Below are 24,459 nucleotides of genomic sequence, written 5' to 3'. Positions count from 1 at the left end.
ATGATTAGTGAGGATGACAATGCAATCTGACAAAAAATTCACAATGAATTAAACACTTTAAGCCCTGACAGGAGCCTATGGAGGAGTTCAAACCAAGCATTTGCTCTCTGATGCACTGCTCCATACTCTGCAATCTTTTACTTTGCTGCCCCCAAGTGGTAAAAATCAGATGGTAAACACTGAATATAAAAATAAACAGGTTTGTTTATTTGGCGTGCGTTTGCTTGGATACAGTTTAAAGACAAGACAAAACAAAACAAAACAAAAAACAAGCATTTATCTTAAACAACTGTAGTAGTGAGTATCTAGCTGCTATATACTTATACAACCACATCTGTAGATGTGTTCTGGACCTTTTTTCCAGCATAAATGCAACAATAATAAGCATACATGTAACACTAATAAGAATAGCAATGTTTACCAGCACCCCACAAACAATGTGAAAGTACATTGTACATAGTACTGCATTATGATTCCATGCAAGTTCTTTGAAAATTGACCGGCTCTGTGAAATTGAGGCATTGCTAACTAAATACACACACCTGCTTTTGTGACATGTTTGAATGACAGGAAATAAATAGCTTATGAAAGCTACAGCTTCTGCAACAAGCAAGCCTTTTTTGCTGTGCTCTGCTGTTTCTTGCAGTGTAAAGGTCAGCACTGCTCTTCAAAGTAGCAAGATAGGATGCTGATAAAACGAGCTGCTTAACCTACCCCTACCAAATATAGCTATGCAGAAATCAAACCAGTGCAGCAGGATATAAACAGGAGTACATCTGCAAAGTCTCACCTGTAAGAAATGAATTATTTTACACTGCAACAATCGAAAGCAAAGACTGCTTTCTTGTTTTTCTTTGTTTGAATTATTTTCTTGTGGTCTACAACAGAAGAATAGGCTCAGCTCATTCACTGGGAGTTACCAGGACAAGGACAAGATTAGAAATGAATATATCAAAGGGACAGTTCAGGTTGAGTGGTATGAAGACAAAGAGAAGGAATGCTGTGATGGTTTGGACATGTACAGAGGAGGGATAAAGGATATGCTGGACAAAGGATGTTAAAAATGGAGCTGCCAGGCAGGAGGAAATGAGGAAGACCACAGAGAAGATTCATGCATACTGAAGGAGGACATGAAGGCGACTGCTGTCACAGAGGAGGATAAGATAGGGTGAGATGGAGGCAGATGATCCGGTGTGGTGAGCAGCTTAGACATGTCATGACCACATTCACTGCAACTTAAAGACAAACATCAACAATGTAAATTTATTTATACATTCAAATTTTTTAGGAGTTATTTCAGTACACAATAAGCTTTACTATAGCCCACTTTAGCATTAATGATTCACGCAGCGCGAAGAGGCTTTACCTCTGACAGGAGGTTATTTTAATCGAAAAGGTTCGCTGGAATCACGTGACCAACCAACACAGGCTGTCCCAGCGAGAGTTAGGGGTGCTGTGAAGAGTGGCCACCTCGCTCCTCGTGTCGTGGTGTCCAGAACGAGAGAAAAGTTGGAGAAAAAGTTTTGTAAGAGGAAATACTACGCTTTAACTAGATTTAGGCAACACCGGTGCTTTTGTCTGTTGTTTAATTACTTTTATGGGGTTGATCGTGTCCTCTTTTTTTTTTTTTTTTGCTTTACTTTTTAAATCAGATTTAATTTAAAAAAGTATATATATACATATGCATTCGCACTGGTTACTCTTTTTAGTCTTCGTAATATCAATGTTTCTGTACGAAGCCTCCGTGCTACATCTGGTGGAGGAGAGCAGCCCGAATCCGGGGATAGTACAATGAAGCCGTGCGTCTATCTCCGAGACAAAGCAGCAGGATGCTACGAAAGGACGGTATTTCTCACAAAGCAGGGACATTTCACTTGAGCTCACCGAGAGGCCAAACAAAGGTTTGTAAGACACACCATCTGAACATCCCTGCACCTCATTTTAGTGGCTGCAAATCGCGAAATGGTTAAACAGCGCAATATGCAGAGCCGTCGACTCGCAGAGGTGCTTGTAAACATCCTCTTCCTTTTGCTGAAAAGAATGTTGAATGGTGTTTGCTAACCTATTGTTTCAACCTCTAATGCGCGGTTTGTTTTCTGTGATAACAGCAGAAATATGCTGCAATAAGCTGCATTTCCGTTTAGCCCACTTTCCATTACACATATCAATTTCTTATTTAAATAAATCGAATATATGAAAGAATAATGCTTTGATTCCTGCTCATTACATACTGTATTAATACTGTGCAGAAGTATTCAGTAGTCTGTATTTATTCTGGATCAGTAGATGGTACAAATTACATTGAATTAAAATCCCCCTCCCCCCATGAACGACTGCCGGTGCCATAGTATTGAGCACACCACACACCACACACAGAGGGGTGCAAGTGTGAAACAGTGGTAAACAGTGAAATTAAAGTCAGTCAATTGCATAGAAATAATAACACCTGTGCAAACTATAATCACTGTCAGTATTTGCCTATAGCACCTTATTGTTTACACTTGCACTCCTGCAGGAACAGCAAATCTTTCAGTGAGACTTTTTGGCTTTTAACATCTCCATGAGATGCTGCTCGGAGGCTTTGAAGGCAGCCATTAATGTAATTTGTAGTGAGATGATAAACAGAGTGATGTGTGTTTCTGCCTGAGCAGATAGTCAGATTTGCCAAACGCTCCAGTGACTCTTGAATATGTAAAAGTGCTCATCTCAAGCGCTTCAGCCTGACAGTTTGACGGCTTTGCCGTATTAAACTAAGATAATTGGGGGATATTTACTCATGGAGCACACAATCATTTCACAAACTACTTGAAAACGGCATTTTTTCCTTTAATTATATGCTTTGTAGAAATTATTCACTCTCCTGACAGGACCAAATGGCATGTGTGTGCGTGTCTACATTTCTTTCTCAGCAACATGGAAATGGCATTATTCAGAGTTAAGAAATTTGTTGTGCTGAATGATTTCAATTAAAATTCATTGTCAATATGGTTAACTTGTTTTCAGAGGAGCACTGTGACACCAGTGTGGGATGTCTTCCTAACTGGTTTTCCTTGTTATCCATGCCAGTGCAGCTCAATATTGCCAAAGAGTGGGAGGGTTACTACTTTAGCTAACGACACTGAATAGAACTGGAAATATCATGCTTCGACTTGCCCAGCTGTCTATGCTGATAAATTTAAAAAAAAATAAAAAAAATTGAGAGTTAGAATTAAAGATTAGTGAACTGAAAACCTGCCGAGGCTTGTGCCTTAAAGGTTACTCCACAGCATGGGAAAGCTTTTGGTTTCTAAGAAGGACATGCTGGTGATAAGATGATGATAAGATGACTCAATTCATCAACAGAGACAGTTATAATATGTGTAAAGCTCTACTCAGTTTCCCACGATCTTTTAGATTTGGCTTGATGCTGAATAACTGGGAGTGTTGAAGGAATACTTTGCAGTCAGACTGTTTTAGCCCCTGTACCTCACTCATTTGATAAAAACACTCCTGTTTTTGTTGGACCCCCCCCCTTTTTTTATCCTTTATTTGACACATGCAACGTGAAAGACAGATTTGAACCCAGGCCTCGGCTGTAGGCCTCTGTTGCCTGTTCCAACATTTGTCTTTTAATTTATGCCATTCTCCAATCCTGGTGAAAAGCAATAGTGTCATTTTCTGTAGCTCTAAGAAATAAGACAAACACATTTGTAAAAGCTGTTGCTGTTGCACAAGCACCTCAATATAGTTGAAATGTCAGAGCAGCACAAATGCAACCACATATTGGTTAGAGATTAAAAATAGACTGGTCACGTTTCGGTTTGTCTTTAAGCAGTGAGGAAGCTCTGTGTTTACACAAATAGCACAAGAACTAACATCTTATTTTATTTGTCTTTTTTTTTTTTTTTTAGAATGAAGCCTCTGCATGACAAGCTATGACCAACAGAACAGCACTGTAGAGCTCACATTGCAAAGGGAAGACTTAAGAATGAAGACCAAGTATGCAATCGTCTTTATCTGTATTGTGGCCCTGGTCATCATTGAAAAGGAAAGCAACATCCTCTCTAGGTAAGGGTATGGAGAAGAGTCTGTAAGAATCTGCATTTACTTTAAATTTTCTATTATATTTGTGCAAAACAGAGGAAAGCTGAAGGGATCTTGCACTTTTTGGAAGGTGTGTTTCCTTTCTTACCAATAAAAATACATATTAAGACCCAGCAGTCTACCTTAGCTTAGCCTGTAAGACTTTAGATGTGGCATTGCCCTGCCCAGATGTGCTTGCCAGCATGTTTCCATGCTTCAGATGTATGCACCTTCTTGATTTAACAATCGTAAGAACAATAATCTTAACCCTAAAGCAGCATAAAGCCAGGCAGAATATAATTCACAGGTGTGAGTTGTCTCACAGGGAACGTTTCAAGCCTTTATCATATTAAGCTTTTGTTTCCATGCTGAAGTTTTTTTTTTGAGAAAAACTGTGTTAAGATAATTATGAAAACCTTTGACCTTTGACGGTAGATGACTGTGTTCTTCACTAAGGACACAGAAGCTCTAAATACTGGCATAACACAAGCACAGGTCTATTGATTCTTAGCTATTATTTAAATAGTAGAGAAGCTCAACTACCCTACAACAGATTTTGAAATGAGAAAATGCTTCTTATAGATAAGAAACCCTATCTAAAACAGATAAAATGGTATAGTGTCAAGATGTCTAGAGAGTAAGGAGCCAAAAGCAGGACTCAAGGTTGTCAAAATAAAAAAAAATTAAATGTTTTTTAGGTCAAAGGGAAGAAAACTGAATTCAAACAGGGATCACGCCAGAGGAGATGCAAGGACACTTAAACCAAGTACAAAAACAAAGGAACTTTCAGCTGGAATCAAACCAGTGATCTGAGGCTTGCCAAGAAAATGTATTAGCCACTTCACTGTGAAGACACACACATAAAAGAAGGACAAATAGACAGAAATATAAAAATATACACCGTAAGCGCTGGTAGGCCAGAGGAGACAGACTTGAGGAGAAGACACTGCTGAACATAATTAACTCAGATTGAATATCTTGATGCATGCTCAATTATCCAGGTAAGTAAATCCCAAAAGGTTGATTCTGTTCATCTGGACGTAGTGTTTTCAGTGGGAGAAACGTTTTGGCACTCAACCAAGTGACTTCTTTAGTCTCAGTGGACTGCAGGTTTCCCCAACCTTATAAACAATACATTTGCACAATGACTGAAACTAGCACCACTGACGGACAATGGGCTGTGAGGTTAATTCATTGATCATTAATATGCAAACTGTCATGACCATTGATCAACAGCCCCACTGATCAGTGGCCATTGATCAATGGCCATGAGTACCATTCACAGATAGTTGGGGAATGGCTGCAATCACAGCATTGTAAGATGGTGAAAGATGTACCCTTAGGCCCCCTCCTCGATTCAGAGATGGACTTCTCTGAATCGGTCATTTATGAATCAAGTTGGGGGCCAAAGGGTAGATCTTTAGGTAGGTTTAGTTGGTTCAGCAGTTGTAAATACTTTTGTGTTGTTGTACTGTTGTGTGTTTTAGTCATGTTTTTGTGAAGGAAATTTCTAATTTCTTTTGTTTTAATTTGTTATGTACTGTTATTTTGAAAGGACTGGGTTGTAGTTGTACCATGCTTTGGAAGGTAGCCTCATGTGTCAGTGTCACTGATAACTGATCGGGGTTCCGCCTTCCTGTAGGCTATATACAGATATATATATATATCTTTTTACCTTATAAAAATCCTCTGTGCCTCAAAAGTGCTCTCACCCTTGCTGGTTATTTCAGTTATAACTCAGACATAAATGCAACTATCAGCTAAATAAAATATAAAAAAAAGAATAAAATGTAACACATTATGGTTTGCCAATGGACATTTTATAATGAAGTCTATTTATCTTGTCAGGGTCTCTGACAGATTGATCCAGAGGCAGATGCCGCAGCAGCAGGATTTCAGCAACATAACACAAAAGGGCTCCTTGATGGCACTCAAAATGCTGCTGTCGCGACTCTCTGGTACAAGAAGGGATAGCTCAAATTTCTCAGAGGAAGAAGAGGAGGAAGAACTGGATGATTCGGGGACATACAGCTACGCCGGTGGCCGTAAGCATGTATTACTCTTGGCCACCACACGGACAGGTTCCTCATTTGTGGGGGAATTTTTTAACCAGCACGGGGAGAACATGTTCTATCTGTTTGAGCCACTGTGGCACGTCGAGCGCATGCTGACCCCGGCTGCAGAGGCAAACAATGGGACGTTGTTGTCGGGAATTTACCGAGATGTACTCCAGGGGCTTTTCCTGTGTGATTTCTCACCTCTTGAGAAGTTCATCTCTCCCCCACCTCAGGACCATGTCACCCCATCTCTTTTCCGCAGAGAGTCTAGTTTATCACTCTGTGAAGAACGGGTCTGCAGTCCTGTAATCAGAGATGTTTTTGAGAGGTATTGTATCCAGTGCTGCTAATCAAGCCTGTAATCTTTATTTATGCAGCTGCAAAAGGAAGGGCCTGATTGTTATGACACTACTTTAACACTAAGCTATCGTCTGTGTGTCTTAATAATAATATTCCCAATGTTCTTCTGCATGAAAACAAAGAAAAAAATATTAATTTAGTATATGCATGAAATATTAATATTTCCACTATTCAGTTTTGTAAAATGCTTTTTATCATTTAAAAACATTATCGTCTTTTTTTAGGTATCGCTGTAAGAGTCGTCGCTGTGGGCCACTGAACCTAACTCTTGCATCTGAATCCTGCCTTTCCAAACAACATCATGCCATTAAGACTGTTCGTGTGCATCAGCTGGACACACTACAGCCTTTGGTAGAGGACCCTCGCTTAGATATCAAAGTTATCCAGCTAGTTCGAGATCCAAGAGCTATCTTAGCATCGCGCATGGTGGCGTTCTCTTCAAAATATCACACGTGGAAGGCTTGGGCGCAGAACGGCCAGGTGCCCGAAGATGACGAGGAGGTGAAGAGGCTCAAAGGAAACTGTGATCACATTAGGATGTCCGCAGAGGTTGGACTGAGCCAACCTCACTGGCTCAGGAACCGCTACATGCTGGTCCGCTATGAGGATATCGCCCTCTACCCTATGCAAAAGGCAGAGGAGATGTACAAGTTTGCAGGGATACCATTTAGTTCCCTGGCCAGGGAGTGGATACTGAAGAACACCCAGACCACACAGAAAGCCAGTGGGATTTACTCCACTCAGAAGAACTCATCAGAGCAGGCAGAGAAATGGAGATTTACAATTCCCTTTACATTGGCTCAGGTAGTGCAGAGAGTGTGTGGACCCACCATGAAGCTGTTCGGGTACAGATTTGTGAATGATGAAATGACACTGACCAACAAGTCCATTAGTTTGCTTGAGGATAGATTATTTAATTAAACAAGAGGTGAACATGTGAATCTGCAAAATACTACAATGCATGCAGTGCATGAGAGCCAGCAGAAGCCATTACTGTTCAGATCGAAACAAAGGTGCCATAAAAATACAAATAAAGGTGCCTCACATGTAGGCCATACAGTAAGATGCTCGCCAATGATGTGCCTCATTGAAATAATGAAAAGCTACTTGATAAAGGGAAGTATTTGTTTGCATACTCTGTTCACTGAGTAGCCTGAAGATTAAACTTTGTTGCATGCTCTGTATTTCATTTAGAAATGAAACAAGCACAGATATCAAGGCCAAATGTGACAGATTATTATGTAGGATTTTTTTTTTTTTTTAAATCTTTGTCATGGTTGAATTTTAAGTGACAAACTTAAAGTGAAAGTTATGTGCATATGTTGTCTAAGGGAACTTTTTTCTTAGAGGACCTTAAGACCTTTTCTTAATAACACCCAGTTTTGCTGGTTTCATGTTTTCATACATCAGCATTAGTCTAGGCATTTGCTAGAGTTATGTTTGAGTAGACATGATGTGCTGTGATAGAGTTGAACAAATCTTACTCAGGAAAAGTATGTTGTGTCTCGATGACAAGCATTGATATTTTCTCAACAGTGTGCTGTGTAAGAGAATAGGTTTTTCTTTTGAAAACTCTGAGATTAGAGAAGGAAAAATAAGATTTATTTATCAATTTAAAGATGATATGAGAAGTAGTAACACTCATATATCTATATGAAGTATCTACATTAAATGTAAGTTTTTTGTTTTCTTTTAAACCACACAACAGCTCAAAGTAATAAAATCACCCAAAAATATTAAGACCTGCAGGATCCACCCTGTAAAGATGCGTTGTGTTTTGATATGACCTGTGTAGGTGCACTCACTGGCCAGTTCATTTGGTACACTTGTTCAGCTGTTTGTTAACACAAATATCTAATCAGCCATTCACATGGCAGCAACTTGATGCATTTAGTTATGTATGCTGAAGTTAAAATTGAGCATCCGAATGGGGAAGAGCAGTGATTTAAGTGACTTTCATGCTGTTGGTGCCAGATAGGCTGATCAGAAACTGATCTGCTGGGATTTTCCCCATAACCATTTCTAGGATTTAGGGGAAATGATCTGAAAAAGAGAAAATATCCAGTAAGCTGCAGTTCTCTGGAAGAAAATGCCTTGTTGAGGCCAGAGGGGAATGGCAAGACAGGTTTGAGAAGATAGGAAAGCAGCAGTAACTCAAACACTCATTGCAGCCAAGCAGAAGAGCGTCTTTAAGTGGAAAACCCATCGAATCTTTAAGCAGATGGGTCACAACAGCGGAAAACCACATCTGATGCCAATCCTGTCAGCTACAAACAGGAAACTCAGGCTATGGGGGCAAAAAAGAGTTTAAAATTGTGTTATCTGATCTGATAAATCTAAATTTCTGCTGTGACATTTGGATGGTAGGGTCAGAATTTGGCATAAACAACCTGAAAGCATAAATTCATCCTGCCTCGTGTCAGTGGGTCAGCCTGGTGGTGGTGCTTTAATGGTGTGGGGGATAGTGTTTTAGCATGCTTTAGACCCGTTAGTGCCAGCTGAGTATTGTTTAAACACCACAGGCTTCCTTGAATATTGTTGCTGATCACGAGCATTATTGATAACCATCTTCCATGTGTCCATCTTCTGATGGCTGTTTCCAGCACTGAAGGACCATGTAACAGTTCAAATCGTCTTAAAACTTGTTTCTTTAACGTGTCACTGTCCTCAAATGGCCTCTAAAGCTACCAGATTTCAATCCACTCCTTTTGGTATGCTGTGGAATGTGAGAGTCACATCACAGATGTGAAATCTGCAACAACTATGAGATGCTATCAATGCAATATGAATCATAATGTCTGAAGAGGCAGTTTCAAGTACTAGCAAGATATACCTAATGAAGTGGCTGATGAGTGTATACAGCCTATGACTTTAAGTGAAACCCAGGTGGTGCTGGCTTAACTGTCAGTCTTGATAAAATATGAAGTTAAGCACTGTGACTTCAGATAAATGGCAACATTGTGCTCAGTTTGGCAGTGGCTCTATTGAAGCAGCTGTGAAAGACATGTTTCAGAATTTCATGGAGCTTCACTTACCTTCATTTTAAAAACATACATATGAATTCATATATATGTGTGACATACTGAAGCCAGAACAACCAATTTTGCAGCTCAAACAGTGGGTGTAGTCACAGTGCAACATAGTATGCATTTAACTAATGCAGAGTGGGAATACATGCAGCTCCTTTTTTTGGTGAGGAGGAATACAGATGTGCAGTTTATCCCTGTTTATGGATGATTCCAAAAAGGTTAGTGTTGTCATAAAGAACAGAGGCTATTGCCAACATAACTTCAAAGTTTTTATTGAGGCAAAAAAACAAAGAAAATCAGAAAAAGTTTGAGTCAATTCACCAAAGGAAATCTGTTCTTAAGTCTTACTTTGGCTAATTTAATTAGTTGCACATTTTAGTTCTTTGAATACTGACTAAAATTTGTCTTTTTTACAGCTCAGATGTAGTTCTTTCAAATGCACAGTCTGCCATTGAAGTGCTAATTTAAGCAGGCATAGTAATATTTGAATTTCAAGAAATGATTTGGTGCTCAGGGGAATCAGGTATTAAGTTGGCATTTTTGTAAATTACATCTGACTTAAGCACAAAGCACACCTCTGGTTATCAGCAATGTAACAAAGTAAAAATAACATCTGCTTTGCATTTAGATACATTTTAATGAATTAACCGAACAGTGGGAAAACTTAACAAGACTTGACTTCAAAGAACGATAGAGCAGTAAGTTGTACAGAATGTAATTGGTAAGCAAACACTGGCACTATGTTTACTACAGTCATTGCTTTGATATCCAGCTATCCGATCAGCTTATTTTGCTTGGAATGCAAATAGTTTGAGAATGAAATGGCCAAAATGCAAATTCATGTGGAATTGTTGATGTAGTTCAGCTGCATATTAAAATACACACTGCTGCTGCCTGTGATCCTCTAAAGGCTTAGTGTGAGTAAAGCAGAAACAGGGAACTCATTCAGGCCTGCATTCCGTCTATCTGCCTCACATCTCAGCTGAGAGAGAGCACTATAGAGTACACAGCTGTTGGTCAAGCTGATTTTCTCCCAGATCATTTCCCTGATGTTATTTCCACAGCAGAGCAGCAGCTGTTTCTTCTCTGCAAATGAGAAAAGGTTTCCACAATGAGTCATTGAAGAGTTGAACCTGGCCATGTGTCAAGTTTTCTCAAGGTATCCAGTGTTTTTCACCAGAACTCAGACCAACTTAGTTACACTCACTGAGCTGAAATACAACCTTGTCTTTTCACTTTGCCAGGTGTTTATAATTGCTAATATTTTGAAAGTTTTCCTGACTTTGGTTTCAAGTGTTTTTAACCGACACACTCGACTTGTTGGGCCTGGTTGTGGCAGTTTAAGCCCCTGGCTATCACTCAGGTCTTAGATTCACTGAGTATTATGTTCAGAGGATGAATCACTGAACATGCACAATTCCCTCACAGGATGTGAGACAGTCTTCAGCCACCCATTTTTTCATCTCGCAGATTTCACCATGAATCACCCACTCGAATCATGTTCATTCACATGGTTGCACTCACTCACTCACTCACTCACTCACTCACTCACTCGGTGAAATGACCAAAATAAATAATTGAGTGATTTAAGTTATTGACTATAACTGAATGCAAGTTTTGAAAATAAATGGATTGTTTCCAAAAGCAATTTGTTTGGTTGGTTTTGTCCACCTACCCCGGAAAATTTACTCGTGGTTGTTGGTGCCACAACTGGAGACTAACACAGATTTGAGGAGGAGCAAGTAACTCATACTACAAGGTTGTATTTTGGGTTATTATTATTGCTGATGATCTGGGCAGATCTGTTTGTAAAATTACACAATTACGTTCTCTTAACTGTAATTTGCAATGCATTCAATCATATTGCTCAAAGTGAGTATGTGGGGAAATGCTGAGATAACAGGCCACATGCATTAATGGCATTAAATACAATCATAAATATAATGTTTTTAATGTAAAAATATAAGCATTTTCTGTTGTGTAATCGATACTGTTGACTATAATATTCTATAAGGGAAAAATTAGAGCATGCTGCAGGTATTACAGGTACTGCACTGCAATGGTTTGTTCCATATCTATCTAATAGACTCCAATTTGTTCATGTAAATGGAAAGTAATCTTCATACACTAAGGTTATTTATGGACTTCCACAGGGTTCTGTGCTATGACCAGTTCTGTTTGCATTATACATGTATCATTAGAAAGCATAGCATACATTTTCACTGCTATCTATCCATGAAGCCAGATAACACACACCAATAACTGCAGGAATGTCTTAAAGATACAAAGACCTGGATGACATCTAACTTCCTGCTTCTAAATTCAGATAAAACTGAAGTTATTGGCCCTAGAAATCTTGGAAATATGTCATCTAACCAGATACTTGGCATTACCTTGGCCTCCAGTAACACTGTGAGGAACCTTGGAGTCATTTTTGATCAGGATATGTCCTTTAATGCACATATTAAACAAATATGTAAGACTGCTTTCTTCCTTTTGCGCAACATCTTTAAAATTAGAAATATCCTGTCTCAGAGTGACGCTGAAAAACTAGCTCATGCATTTATTACTTCTAGTGTGGACTACTGTAATTCATTATTATCAGGATGTCCTAAAAACGTCCTGAAAAGCCTTCAGTTAATCCAAAATGCTGCAGCAAGGGTACTGACAGGTACTAGAAAGAGAGCCTTTTTCTCCTATATTGGCTTCCCTTCATTGGCTCCCTGTTAAATCCAGAGTTGAATTCAAAATGCTCCTCACATACAAGGTCTTGAATAATCAGGCCCCATCTTATCTTAATGACCTGACTCTCTTCCACAGTGTTTCTTTTGTCCTGTCTTCCTCCCCTCACCTCTGAGCCCGGTTCTGCCGGAGGTTTCTTCCTGTTAAAAGGGATTTCCCCGTTCCCACTATCGCCAAATCGCTTCCTCGTAGAGGGGGCATATGATTGTTGGGGTTTTCTCTGTATGTATTATTGTAGGGTCTACCTCACAATATAACATACAATTGTGATAATATGAGGTAATTCAGGTATAGCTGTATACACCACAATTGAATCATTACTGAGTTTCTATGTTTTGGTAGCTTGTAAAGATGCACTTATTTTTACTTTTTAGATCTCTGTAATTCATAACAACGTGAATGTTCACCTAATCACTACCACACTTAATTGCTAACATTTGACATTTCAAGCGTGACACTGGCTTCAGACTGTCATGCCATTACTGTACCAGCATTTCACACAGTGGCTTTTATGCACACACAGATTCAGTGAGTCAGCTTGTGCTCGAGAATGAAAGGGTGGAGAGCGAGCTAATGCAACAGGAAACCCACCCCCACCTTATCAACTTTTTCAGGCTCTTTTCCATGTTCCTCCTCTTTCAGACATCTCCTTTGAGAATTTTTCTTCTTTTAACAGATAGTGGAGTTTACTTGATTCATATCGCAATTGAAACCACATGCTTTTTTTTCTGTTCCTATGTTGACTTTTCTTTTTCTCATGAATTATGACACATACTTTTTAGCTGAAGTAATTCTTTGTCACACAATTCTCATGCTTCTCTCAGCCCCTCCACTCCTCATGCAGACACACACACACTTTCTTCACCCCTACTTTTCTTTAAGCACACCCAGGCTCCTCTTTCTGGCTGCCTGTCGTTGGAAGGTAAATAAATCCTGTGGTTGGGGTGGAACACTGAGTGCCCTCATATGGCTCTGGAGGTACTGTGCCTGAAAGAAGCCTTGTGTTTGATTCTGCAAGGTAGATTCACTCAACCATTCCCTGCCCACGAACAGAAATGGTGCTCTGTTGGACCACCTCTAAATAGAAATGGAGTCCTTGTAAATATGATTTCAGTCTAAACATAAACTCGGCCTGTTTTAAAATATATTCTCCTGTTTTAGCTATATGCAATAATAATTTTGGATATGTAATGTTGAATAAAAGCTGTGATTTATCTATGTTGGCTACATATTATAAAATTCTGCTGTTTTACTTTAGTCCTGCAGAGGGCAGTAGACCCCAAAGGATCAACGTGCATCTCTTGTATGGGACTCTGTGTGTGTGTGTGTGTGTATGTGTAAATAGATCATATGTGTGAGCAGTGTGGAAATGCATATATGTATGCGTTATTATGCATGTGGGCATATTTGCATTTGCATGTCTGTGGGGCCTCTTTCTGGTGACTGCTCATCCGTACAGCTGTAATTGTTGTGACACATTATCTTCCTCATTAGACGGAAGTTTTCCTGCAGCTTTGAAACAAGCAGAAGAAGGCTCCTGCTTATGCCTGCTTCTCTTTCTCAATCCATTGTTGGGCTTTCTGTTCCCTTCATCTTATCCCTGGAGCTCAGTGGCATGGAAGTGTGAAACATGTCCACATCAAAGAGGGTGCAGGCCAGCACTAATCCGCAAATAATGACGGGCAGGCAGGGTTGAGTTTAACACACATGTCCCCTTATAATCTGGGACGGTATAGAGCAGTCCCTCATGAGGTTGTCGTTGTACAACACTTCTACTTCTGATAAAGACGAGTTGGAACCGTCACGGGAGTCACAGAAGAGAAACGGATTTCAAGACACCTTTAAAAAGTCGGGTCTTATGTTTTGTTATTTTGTTGAGGCTGCTGAGTGTGAAGGCTCTCTCTCTCTCTCTCTCTCTCTCTCTCACACACACACACACACATCTACCTTTTAACTGTCAGGTGGACAGGCCCTTAGGGGGAATTCTTCCAGACTCACCTGTATTGTTTCTTCCGCTCTTCCTGTGTGAGGAGTCTGTGTTGTTTGAATACAATGGGGTCAGGGAAATCACAGCACCTGTCAGACAGACACTCCATCATTGTGACAGGGAGGACTGGTAACAAATGGCACAAATGCTCACGACCGAATAACCCCATTTTCTTCCATTAGAGAGCAAAAATGTATATAGAACCTTGATTAGCAGAGTAAGTTTCATTCATATTTTGCACTTGTCTCATTCTTTTCAGTACACGTTTTCAGTTTTGCAGCTTAACAAACCACCCTGTTTTTATCCTGTCTTTGTGTTGTACAGAGACAAACCTGTAACAGCACAAAATAATTGGATTATAAGTTGTCAGCACCATATTTACGATTTTAAATCCCCAGTACAGGTTTTTCGGGGTTTTGGTAACAGCTGGTAATGTTTCTAATTAAGCCAAAAACAAATAAATTAAGAAATAAGTCCAGCCACTTGGGGGCAGGGAAACAAGTTGTAAACAAAACATTGACAAATCATCGCCTTTTAAACTGATATAATAAATTCTTTTCAAAGATTTGGTAATTTACACAAGGAGAAGTGACAGAGCAACGCTGACGTTCATGTGGCTCTCATTTGCCACATCTTGAAGTACAATGTTTACTGTTTTAGCCTTTCTTTTGGTCTCTTTATGACCTCCCAAGGGGAAATCTCTGGCTCTTTAATTGCTGAAAGCTCCACAGTGTTCACCAGCTTGGTTGTTAAGCATGCTTCCCTGTTATTTGATACTTAGCAAATAAAGTAGGCTATATTGTATTTATTAACTTATCGAGGCTGAATAAGATGCAAAGGCATGGAGTTACTGGCAGGACAGCTAACAAACTAGGCATATTTGAAAACTATCATAAAGCTCAGCAAAGCAGATCCAGGTGATAATTTTGTCATTTTCAGTTATTACAACTATTCTGCAAGACAAGGGTTTAATGAAACATGACATCAAATCATAAACCTGAAGAAATTTAAAATTAAATATATGATATTTTTCTATCCCATCAATCATTTTAAGTCCTTTTTAAGTCTCAAGTCTCCCATTTGTCCAAACCCCAAGTACCATCATTGTTTAGTACTACTCAACACACCCTGAGTGATGGGTCTACCCCATCAAGGCTAGCCCATAGCAAATCCATTCTGGAGATTCTCGCTGTTACCTTATCCTGTACCATCTCCTTTGCACCCCTCTGTCAATCAGCCTGCCAGTCCAACCTTCTCGAGTTGCATACGTTATGATTAGCAATTTCTACCATTATGTATCCTTCCTACATAATTCATGCTCTTGGTTTTTCCAACTGTGGGACGGAGAGAACATGAGAGGGGAATCCCACCCTTCTTTAACAATCCCAGAGGCCTTGTCTTGAGTGAAAAAAATAATGTTGCATTTTTAATTATCCAACTACTAGATGATTTATAATTGATGAGGGTATTATTGGGGGCTTGCAGGTTTGCCCCTCCACTGTCAAGGAAATGAAATGGTGTGGGTCAGTTGGGTATGACAATTCACCGTCACTAGCTAAAACAGAGCCAGCATTTTCCCTTCCCTCAATTGAGTCATTCAGTCAGGTTGTTTTACCCTAGTTCACTGTTGAACATTAGTATTAACCTGACCTTTCCGGGGTTGGTTTAAGAGAAATGTCCTACCTGGGTAACCACACTTACTACTTCTAATGAGTTATTGGCTTTGGTTGATTCAAATATTATATATATATGTATATATATATGTTTGCTTTCGCGTGCAGCTTATACACCCAACTATATTATTTGACTAAAGAACTGCCAAGAAAACAGGTCAAAGGAACCTAACATTGTTCTTGTCTTTGAGGGGCATGTTTAGAAATGGGCAAGTAATTCTTAATCGCTGCGTTTTCATCTCCAAGCAGGACAGTAATGACCAATTCTGAGTGACTGACCATGGGAATGAGCACAGCTTAAATCCCCTTCATCCTGGTCACTCTGTGTGCTTTAGTTTGATTCCCAAACTCTACACACACACTCACACACACACAGACACACACGCACACAGGGTTACAGAGTTGAATCTGCTTTATGGCGTAGCCACCCTTTGATTCACCGCTCAATGAAACTTGTGACTGTTTTAATTAAGGGGAAAGTACACTGACAGTGTAGCACACGGAAATCCGCCACCATGCACATAAAGGGCGCTAATGCTTTTCTTCCTGTCAACGCAAGGCTGGCCCCCTTTTGTCGCACTGACCATTCACTTCTCATTGATTTTCTTTCCCTCTTTCTTCTGTTCTTAAGTATGGCATTGCATGAGGTCTGTTGCTAATGACGGGAAAAACATATTCAGGGCCCAGCCAGGTGAAAGACCTTCATGTGACCAGTCGGGACTGACATTTAGTGAAAACACACATTTCCTGCTTTGTTTTGTGTCCTGTTTGGGACAGTACTGCCACAGGGGATTCTTTATGGCAGCTGAAATGAACAACACAGGGAATGTGTCATGCTCTTCTGTTGTTTGGTGTGCCTAAGGGCAAGAAGAGGTTTCCCCCATTATTCTGCAGGATAAAATTAGAACGTATCTTCACTCTCTATTTGTCTAATTCTGCATGTGAGGTATTAAAAAATACAACTCTCTAATAAGAATAATGTTTGGGGTATAGTGAGGAGTTATACTTTTTGGTCATCAACCAGCATCCCAAACAGCTGACAGCGTCCATGGGTTCTCATGTTTGTCACACGGTACAGTTCTCTGTCATCCTCGTTGTGGTATTTTGACAGATGTTTCACAGAGGTTTGTGTATGCTGATGTGTGACAAGTCCTCTCTTCCTCTGGGGATCAATGTCTGTCCTGTTCTCTCAGTGATCTGATGTTTATCTGCTGGTGATCAATCACACTGCTGACAGCATGAGGGTTAGTGTTACCATCTCTGCTGGCTCAGAGTGGGCATTTAGATTCAATACACAGGACAGGTAACAACTAATAAGAATCAGTCTACATGTGTTAATCAAATATATGCCGATATGTGTTTGAAAGCTGCAGTGTATGAGCGAGTGTGGTAAATGGCATACAAACTTGACACTACCTGGCATCTGTCAACAAAAATCTGCTTTATTATATTTGAATTTTAACCTATGAATTAATCTACTTTGAATAAATACTTACAATAAACTTGAGATTTTAAATAATCTTCAGTAACATGTTTATTGCACAGTGTTTTGATAGTAAAAGGAATCCTGCAAAAACTCTTTAAAAAGATTTATTAATTTCTGTGCAGACTCCACCATCCCAGCCCAAAATAAAGCCTCTACAGTGGAAATGGCCTCTCCACACTTAAAATAAATGATTGATGATGACTCCCTATTCAAAGCCGATGGGCCAAATTTTTGTTCTAAATGCAGGTGTCAGTAATCCTCCTCTGCCTTTCCAAATGAAGGTTTTAGCCCGAGGAAATGCTTGACCAGATTCTTCCCTTGCTGCATAGAAATGGTGTAATCTCTCAATTTTTGACACAGCAAATAAACACTGCACAGAAAGAAAGCCTTGCAACTTTATCTCTTACTTCCCTCTACATTGTCTTCTTGACAAGTTTCATGGGAACCTCTCTGAGGAGAGAAAAGAGGAGACATATTTCTTAGGTAACAAGCCCAAAGGGGCTATACCCAGGGATTGAAGGTTAAGTGCATGTACTAATACTCACAAAAAGCAACTTAAAACCAGAATATAATGACCCTGCATATACTTCCTCTTGACCTTCCATTTGGTCACCATCCCTGGCCTTAAATAGCACAACTACCATGTTATCATCTTACATAATGTGGGAAGGCAAAATGAAAGGGCCATTGATCACCTATGTCTATTATGTCATTCATAATACTGTAACTACAGCACCTAATTGGAGGTTAATGTCTTTTAAGCTCTCTCATAAATTATTCCGTCAGAAATCCAAAGTCACACTAGTAGCCCAACCTTCATTTTACTTGGACAAACCACCTTTTCTTCAGGAAATAATCACACCATAGCTCCAGGCTTTCAGCTGTAAACCTTTTCTTTGGTCCTGTCGGCACACTGTGCATGAGAACACATGTGAGATCCCAAACAGCACAGACATTGTCTAAACACTGGCATATTGGACCCAGGTTTAGGAGACTCACATGCTAATACTCAGAGGGCTGCTGTTGCTAACATACAAGCAAAGTGTGTGCAGTACTGGTTTCACCAATCCGTTCTCTCCAAAAAGATACTTCCACTTTGTTGCAGATCTCATCCAGACCCACAAAACACAGAAAGCAAAACCCTTGTGTTTGCCTGAGTATCTGAAATCCAGTCGGGTGTTCTGTGACATTCAGGCATTCAGCACTGTCATCTTTTCATAGTTAAAATTAGAACTACATGAGCTCCTTTCAGTCCTGCCAAGAACTATTTCTGATGAGCAGCCATTAATTCAGTCTATGATCGCAGACTCTTCTATTATGTGTTTGGTTTGATATGCACAGTTGTGACGATGCACCATTTGAGTCTGATCTCCAGGGCCTCTCAGTTGTTACCAAAATCAGTGTGTGCATATACAGGATGAGAAATATAATAATTTTGTTGTTGTACATCAGAGACTACTTTGTCCACTAAGGGAAATTGCAACAATTACAGCACTTCCTATGTCAGACATCTCATTTTAGTGGATTATGTTAGAAATGCTCCTGTTTACTCACCACTTTGCCCCTAGCCCTGACATATACCTCCGCAACTTGTCTCCACTTAAACATATCCTTTTCAACTTTCAAACATATAATAAATAAAATTTAGTACATCAACAATAACATTAAATCTAAGACACATTTTATTTGTATTAACAAGCTCATTCTACAGTTACCTCAAGCTCATTTATTTAGTTGTAACTTTTCTCATTCATTTTACTAATAAGAGACCTACAGTGCAGTTGCAACACTTTAATATGTTTATGTGTAACATGCTGCCATATGAGACAGTTTGAATTTCGACAGCTGACGGCACAGAGAAGGTTTGGTAGAGAGACAGCAACCTAAAGCCGAGGTTCAGCAGCATCAACGTGATTAGACCTGCCATGCTCACACCCAACACCTCACCCACCTGAGCGAAAAGATCTGAAGTTTACTCAAAGTCAAATTTAATCAGCGTAGCAACATAAAAACAGTTTTGGTTCTGCGCTTTCCTGATTGTTAATGGAAGTCCTTAAATTCTCTTTTTGCCTTCCACCCCTAAGGGGCAGCAGAGACCTGCGTTAACTCAAGGTAGCTCATCTTTGAGCAAAGACTGTCAAGTAGGGCCCTGTTTTTTTTTTCATGATCAGGAATACAACAAAAAGGAACAAAGGACCAAAGTTCAATCGGCTCAACTATTAAAGTCAAAGTATTTATTCATTAGTCGTCTTAGCGAGTTTATTTATATATATTTATCTCTATATTCTGGTCTCCAGCTGATTAGTTTTTACTCCACAAAACTGAGGTTTACAGGAAGAACAAGTAAGGTAAGTTTAAAGGGAAAACAAATCTTCTTTTTCCTGTCATACACACACAAGCTTCATTCAGAGGGCTCGTTGTCCTTTCAGTAAACGGGTTGATATGGTGACACAGCTGCTGGGTGGGCTCTCTCCTGTAGAACTGGAGGGTCCTCGGTTCAAGGCTATCAAATTAAGCATCTCTGTGAAGTCTTTTGTTTTATAGACTATATATAGTCTATATATATATAGTCTCTCTCTATATATACAAAGCTTTGTTGATAAACAGAATGTGGCAGTATTTTGGGTCAGGCTGTGGGATGCGACAAAGATTAATAAAGAGGTCTGCAAAGGGAGAGGGTGACGGTGAGGTTAGCTAGAGGGCCAGCGCTAGATGAAAGTGGGAACTCTCTCCCACAGCTGTCAGCAGTTTTTAATGTGAACTTTGCTATTGATTGGCAAAGTTGTCCAGCCAGGTTCTAATACCAAACTTTTCTGGTTTGGGGCTTCTGTTTTCTCCAGTGTTGGGTGGATTGTATGGTATGAAGAGTGTCAGGTTTGTCATCGTCAAAATGTTCGGACTTATGGCCCATTGTATCATCACGCTTTAATAGCAGTGGCTGAGCCATGTGTTGGATTTATTTATGGGTGAAAAAACTGTGTTGTTTCATTTTTTTCCCCCCCTAGCTGTGGAGTGGGACTATATACTGTAATTTAAAACTTCTAGACTTCAAAGTAGCTCCAAAGAGCAAGAGTGTTCACTTAACCTATTTTACTCCACTGCATGTGTGTGAAATCGGCATCTATATTTATCTCAGATACAAGTGAGGTTCCATGTAGAATACAGTAATCTTTAGCCTTTACAAAGCACTGTAATTGAATCAAGCCACGATCTTTCATCCCTGTAGTTATTTTAAGACATGAATGACACAACAAAAATTGAAATGCGCTCCCTCTTTCCCCCTTTCCATTTCAACAAAAGGTCAGAAATTCAATCACCACTGCTGCTATTGCTATAATAATATATGTATGGGAAACAGCTACAGTTACTGACCGCCAAATTCTTTGGCTGCCTGTGGTCATTTTGCCTTGCCTAAGAACAGAGGCGTTTCTTACTGAGGTTATTCATTAATCCCAGCAGGCTGAGAGTACGAGCACACGACACCAACAGATTCTTTCATTCTTAATTCAGTAACTGTGTTTATCCTTGTTAGCAGAGTTTGTGCATTTAAAGAAATCCCTATTGTTCAGATATTTATTTTGAATGTTTTTTACTTTTAACTTCTTGGTTATTACAACCTTTAAAACATATGACATTGACATTGATAGATAGTAAAAGCATGTGAAACTAAATGTAGTTGTTTCAAGTGTTTTAAGGCAGCATTTAGACAACATCTAATCAAACACTCTAAATATAATGTTAACATAAATGTATGATACACACCTTTTGTTTCTCCACTAGTGTGTGTACACAGTATACCTAGAAAGATGGAACAATGGTAATCCTCCCTTTGTAATGGTCAATGATATATTAATATAGCACATAGTGCACATTATATAAACAGTAAGCCAGAAGACACATAGATGATCAGAGATCTCATTGTGAGCATCTTAAACACTGACAGCTATTTTCATTACATTATTCGACATCATATTTATTTATGTTGCTAACACTATTAGTGAGATTGTTTCATGTTATAGAATGCAACATGAGTCAGAGGCAGTAAATGTGGAGATTATTCAGGAAGATATGAAATAAAAATGTAAAGGAGTGGCAACAGCATGACACAGAGTATGCATGAGCTGCAAAGGAAATGTGGACTGGGAGAATGAGGTGAAGGAGGTAAATGGAGGAAGTGGAATACAGTTGAAATAAGCAGCCTCATTAATGCACCGTCACAGCTTTCATTAACTCCCAGGAACAAGGTGCACAAATATAAACCAGAAAGAAAGAGATGTAAAAGAAAAAAAAATTACAACAAACCAACCAAATCACAATCAACAGATTAGGAAAAACTTAACTACTGAGATGGTGTGTTTCACTTTGCGAGTGGCAGTGTATTAGCTTGTTTCTCAAATCGAACCACAGAGCAGCTTGTGATAAAAAAAGCACTGACCATTTCTCTATGTAGAGTTTTTTTCCCTTATAGGACACAATAGTTGTCAGATACAGAATTTAAATAAAACAGTGCACACTTTTACAGTTACCTTGTCATAAAATGTGAAAAAATTTAAATCGATTGAAATTAGAGGGGGGGGGAGCAAAACAAAGCTTTGTGCAAGTATTTTATATGATGTTCTTCTTTGCTTTTGTAATATATTTTTTTAAAGTCATCTTTTGCAAATAGACTGTTGCAAGACAAATGCTTCCTGTTGTTATATTTTTTGCCATTGTGCCTGCTGTTTCTTGCATCAGGCATTTTTAAACCCTTGCATCTATTACCTTTCACCGGGTAAATACCTAATGCTGGAAACATTTGTCAATGTATGCAGCTGGCTGAACAGAATAGATTATTAGGAAGTGAGGGGAAAAACACACTGCTTCTCCAAACAGCACAATGCTTACCATACAAAGTGTGTTTCTTTGCCTCAGACATAAAGAAGCTGTGGCGATACCAGCATTGTCCATTTGCTGGCATAAATCGTAACTCATATTCACTAACAAGAATATTAAACGTTTAATTATCTAAATACATTCGGACCTACTGTGTATTAGTCAAGACAAATTAATTATTTACAGTTTTTAAAGAGCAGGTTGAAAACACGGTAATTACATGGGAGACCATAAACATTCAATAAACATCTTAATTGTAACCATTGGACCAGAGGTTGTTTTGTGTCTGTTTGTAAAAGGTGGAAATGCTCGATTGTAGCGTAAAGAATTTATGGGGTTTGTATTGTCTTGTTTACATTGAGTCTCATTAGAGATTTATAGCTGACTCAGTGTAGCTCATTCATTCAGAATGTGGGGTCAACATAATAGGAAGGAATGAACATATTTATTGTAAGTTACTGATGAAGAGTACACAAATACATGTTACTGAATGGCAAATGGGCTCAGAATCAGAAAAAGAAACCTTGTGGCTCCTTATACCTGTACACTCGCTTTTTCACTGTTTTCCTGGGTTGCCTTAAAAAATTAAAGGTATAAGTTTCAAAGATGTTTGTTCTTCAGTCACTGGAAAAATAAGTTTAGAAAATGTTATTTAAACTGTACAGTCTGAAAGTTACACAAGACTTTTCTTTATATTTAGGACAATTTCAGTTTAATGTTACTAGTGTATGAAACAGAAAGCAAGTAGAGTCACGACCATCTTGCAATGCCGTCACACCAGCTGCAACCATACACCTGTATTTACTTTAAAAATAAAAAAGTGCCATTTGTGTGATTTTGTACCGATGTAGTTACTTGTAAAATCTGTGTAAAGTCTGTAGTCCACAGTGTTTCTATAACCTACGTTGGTATAATCCAAAAATATACACCTGCCAAACTTCCCTCTATGGTGGATGTCTCTCACTTTCTGCCATGATAACAAACATATACACTCACAAAATGAAAACAGTAACGCCAGTGTTGTAGTTCTGTGACCAGCTGGGTCCACTCGAGTCTAAGTGACGTAAAGTTCATCATCAGACGGCGGGCGCAGGGCACTGAGCAGACATTTGCATGCCTGCCCTTTGTTGTGTGTGTGTGTGGGACTGTGCAGACTCATCCACAGAGGCTCTATATTACAATGCACCAGCTACACATGAGCCCTTCAGGTGTGCTTCAAAGACGTATAACAGGAATGACTACTTGGCCGTGGTGTCTCTAGCTGTCCGTGTCTGCAACAGAGTTTAATCACCGCTTAACAGCTTCACTATTGTGCCTGGTAAACATGTTTCCTGTTACAGACAACAAGAGCAGCACATGCAGCCCTGTCCCCATGAAAATACATCCCAACTAAATTCCATTCTCCATTAAGTTTTGAGGGTAGCTTACTTATTTTTTCAACACACAAAGACATTCTGATTAAAAACACAGACGAGCTTCACCTAAGGTTGTTGCTGTGGCAGGAAAGGCAAATGCTGCAACACTTTAACTCAGAAGACTAGACTTTGACTTTCCTGAATTTTTCCACATACTTTTTGGTTTTGGCCCTTCGATTCACTGGCCTGTATCGAAGGGCCATTTTGTATTTTGCCTTTTGCCCTTTGACCACTGGGATAGGCTCCAATCCCTCTCCCAACCTTGACCTCGAAAAGTGAAAGATTTTTTTTTTTATTCACTATTTAAATTTTTTAGTTGTTGTTTGGTTAGGTTAAGAAAAAGAGGACTTGCGTCTAAATTACACTCTTTCCCAATCTTCTGCATGTTAGAAGCTTGATTAGAAAATTGACATTAAATAGAAATTGAAATCATATCCCTTTAACTATTATTAGAAGTGCAGTTTATTTGGATGGGAATGCAATTTTTAGGAGAAACGGCAGGTACATAATATTATTTGACATGTGAAACACTTTAAAGCAGCTGAAATTTTTACAGTGTCTCAGCTACTGGCGATCGTCCTCTATAGCAGCCCAACTAAAAAAAGAGCTTGGCACTAGTAAAGAAAAACTAAAAACATCAATAGTATACTGGCCTCCTGTTGGGTCCTGTGGCCAGTGTTGTGCAAACAGCAGAAAGTTGCAGCGTGTGAAGGGTAATGGGACATCCAACGCCAGGGGACAGCAGGCGGCAGAGTCACACACCGCTGCCGAAAGAA

At 39.3% G+C, this 24,459-nt stretch overlaps 2 protein-coding genes across 4 annotated transcripts in view; one reads left to right on the top strand and one right to left on the bottom strand.

The window, feature by feature from the left end:
- Positions 1-24,459, bottom strand: part of cdhr1a (cadherin-related family member 1a) — a 72,586-nt gene that overhangs the window by 17,886 nt on the left and 30,241 nt on the right. The window lies entirely within an intron of this gene.
- Positions 391-10,201, top strand: chst3a (carbohydrate (chondroitin 6) sulfotransferase 3a). Of its 3 annotated transcripts, XM_005456560.3 has the most exons (5): positions 1,295-1,525; positions 1,740-1,901; positions 3,891-4,047; positions 5,911-6,447; positions 6,704-10,201. In XM_005456560.3, the coding sequence occupies exons 3-5, from the start codon at positions 3,905-3,907 to the stop codon at positions 7,398-7,400; spliced, it is 1,377 nt and encodes a 458-aa protein (XP_005456617.1). In that variant the 5' UTR covers positions 1,295-1,525; positions 1,740-1,901; positions 3,891-3,904; the 3' UTR covers positions 7,401-10,201. The 3 variants fall into 3 exon arrangements, with proteins under 3 accessions (XP_019222634.1, XP_005456617.1, XP_019222631.1); XM_019367089.2 differs by lacking the exons at positions 1,295-1,525; positions 1,740-1,901 and adding an exon at positions 391-1,168; XM_019367086.2 differs by having other exon boundaries at positions 1,295-1,901.

Source organism: Oreochromis niloticus, linkage group LG13, assembly GCF_001858045.2.
Source record: "Oreochromis niloticus isolate F11D_XX linkage group LG13, O_niloticus_UMD_NMBU, whole genome shotgun sequence".
NCBI lineage: Eukaryota > Metazoa > Chordata > Actinopteri > Cichliformes > Cichlidae > Oreochromis > Oreochromis niloticus.
Note: the sequence above shows the minus strand (reverse complement) of the source record. Positions and strands in the feature narration are given on the sequence as shown.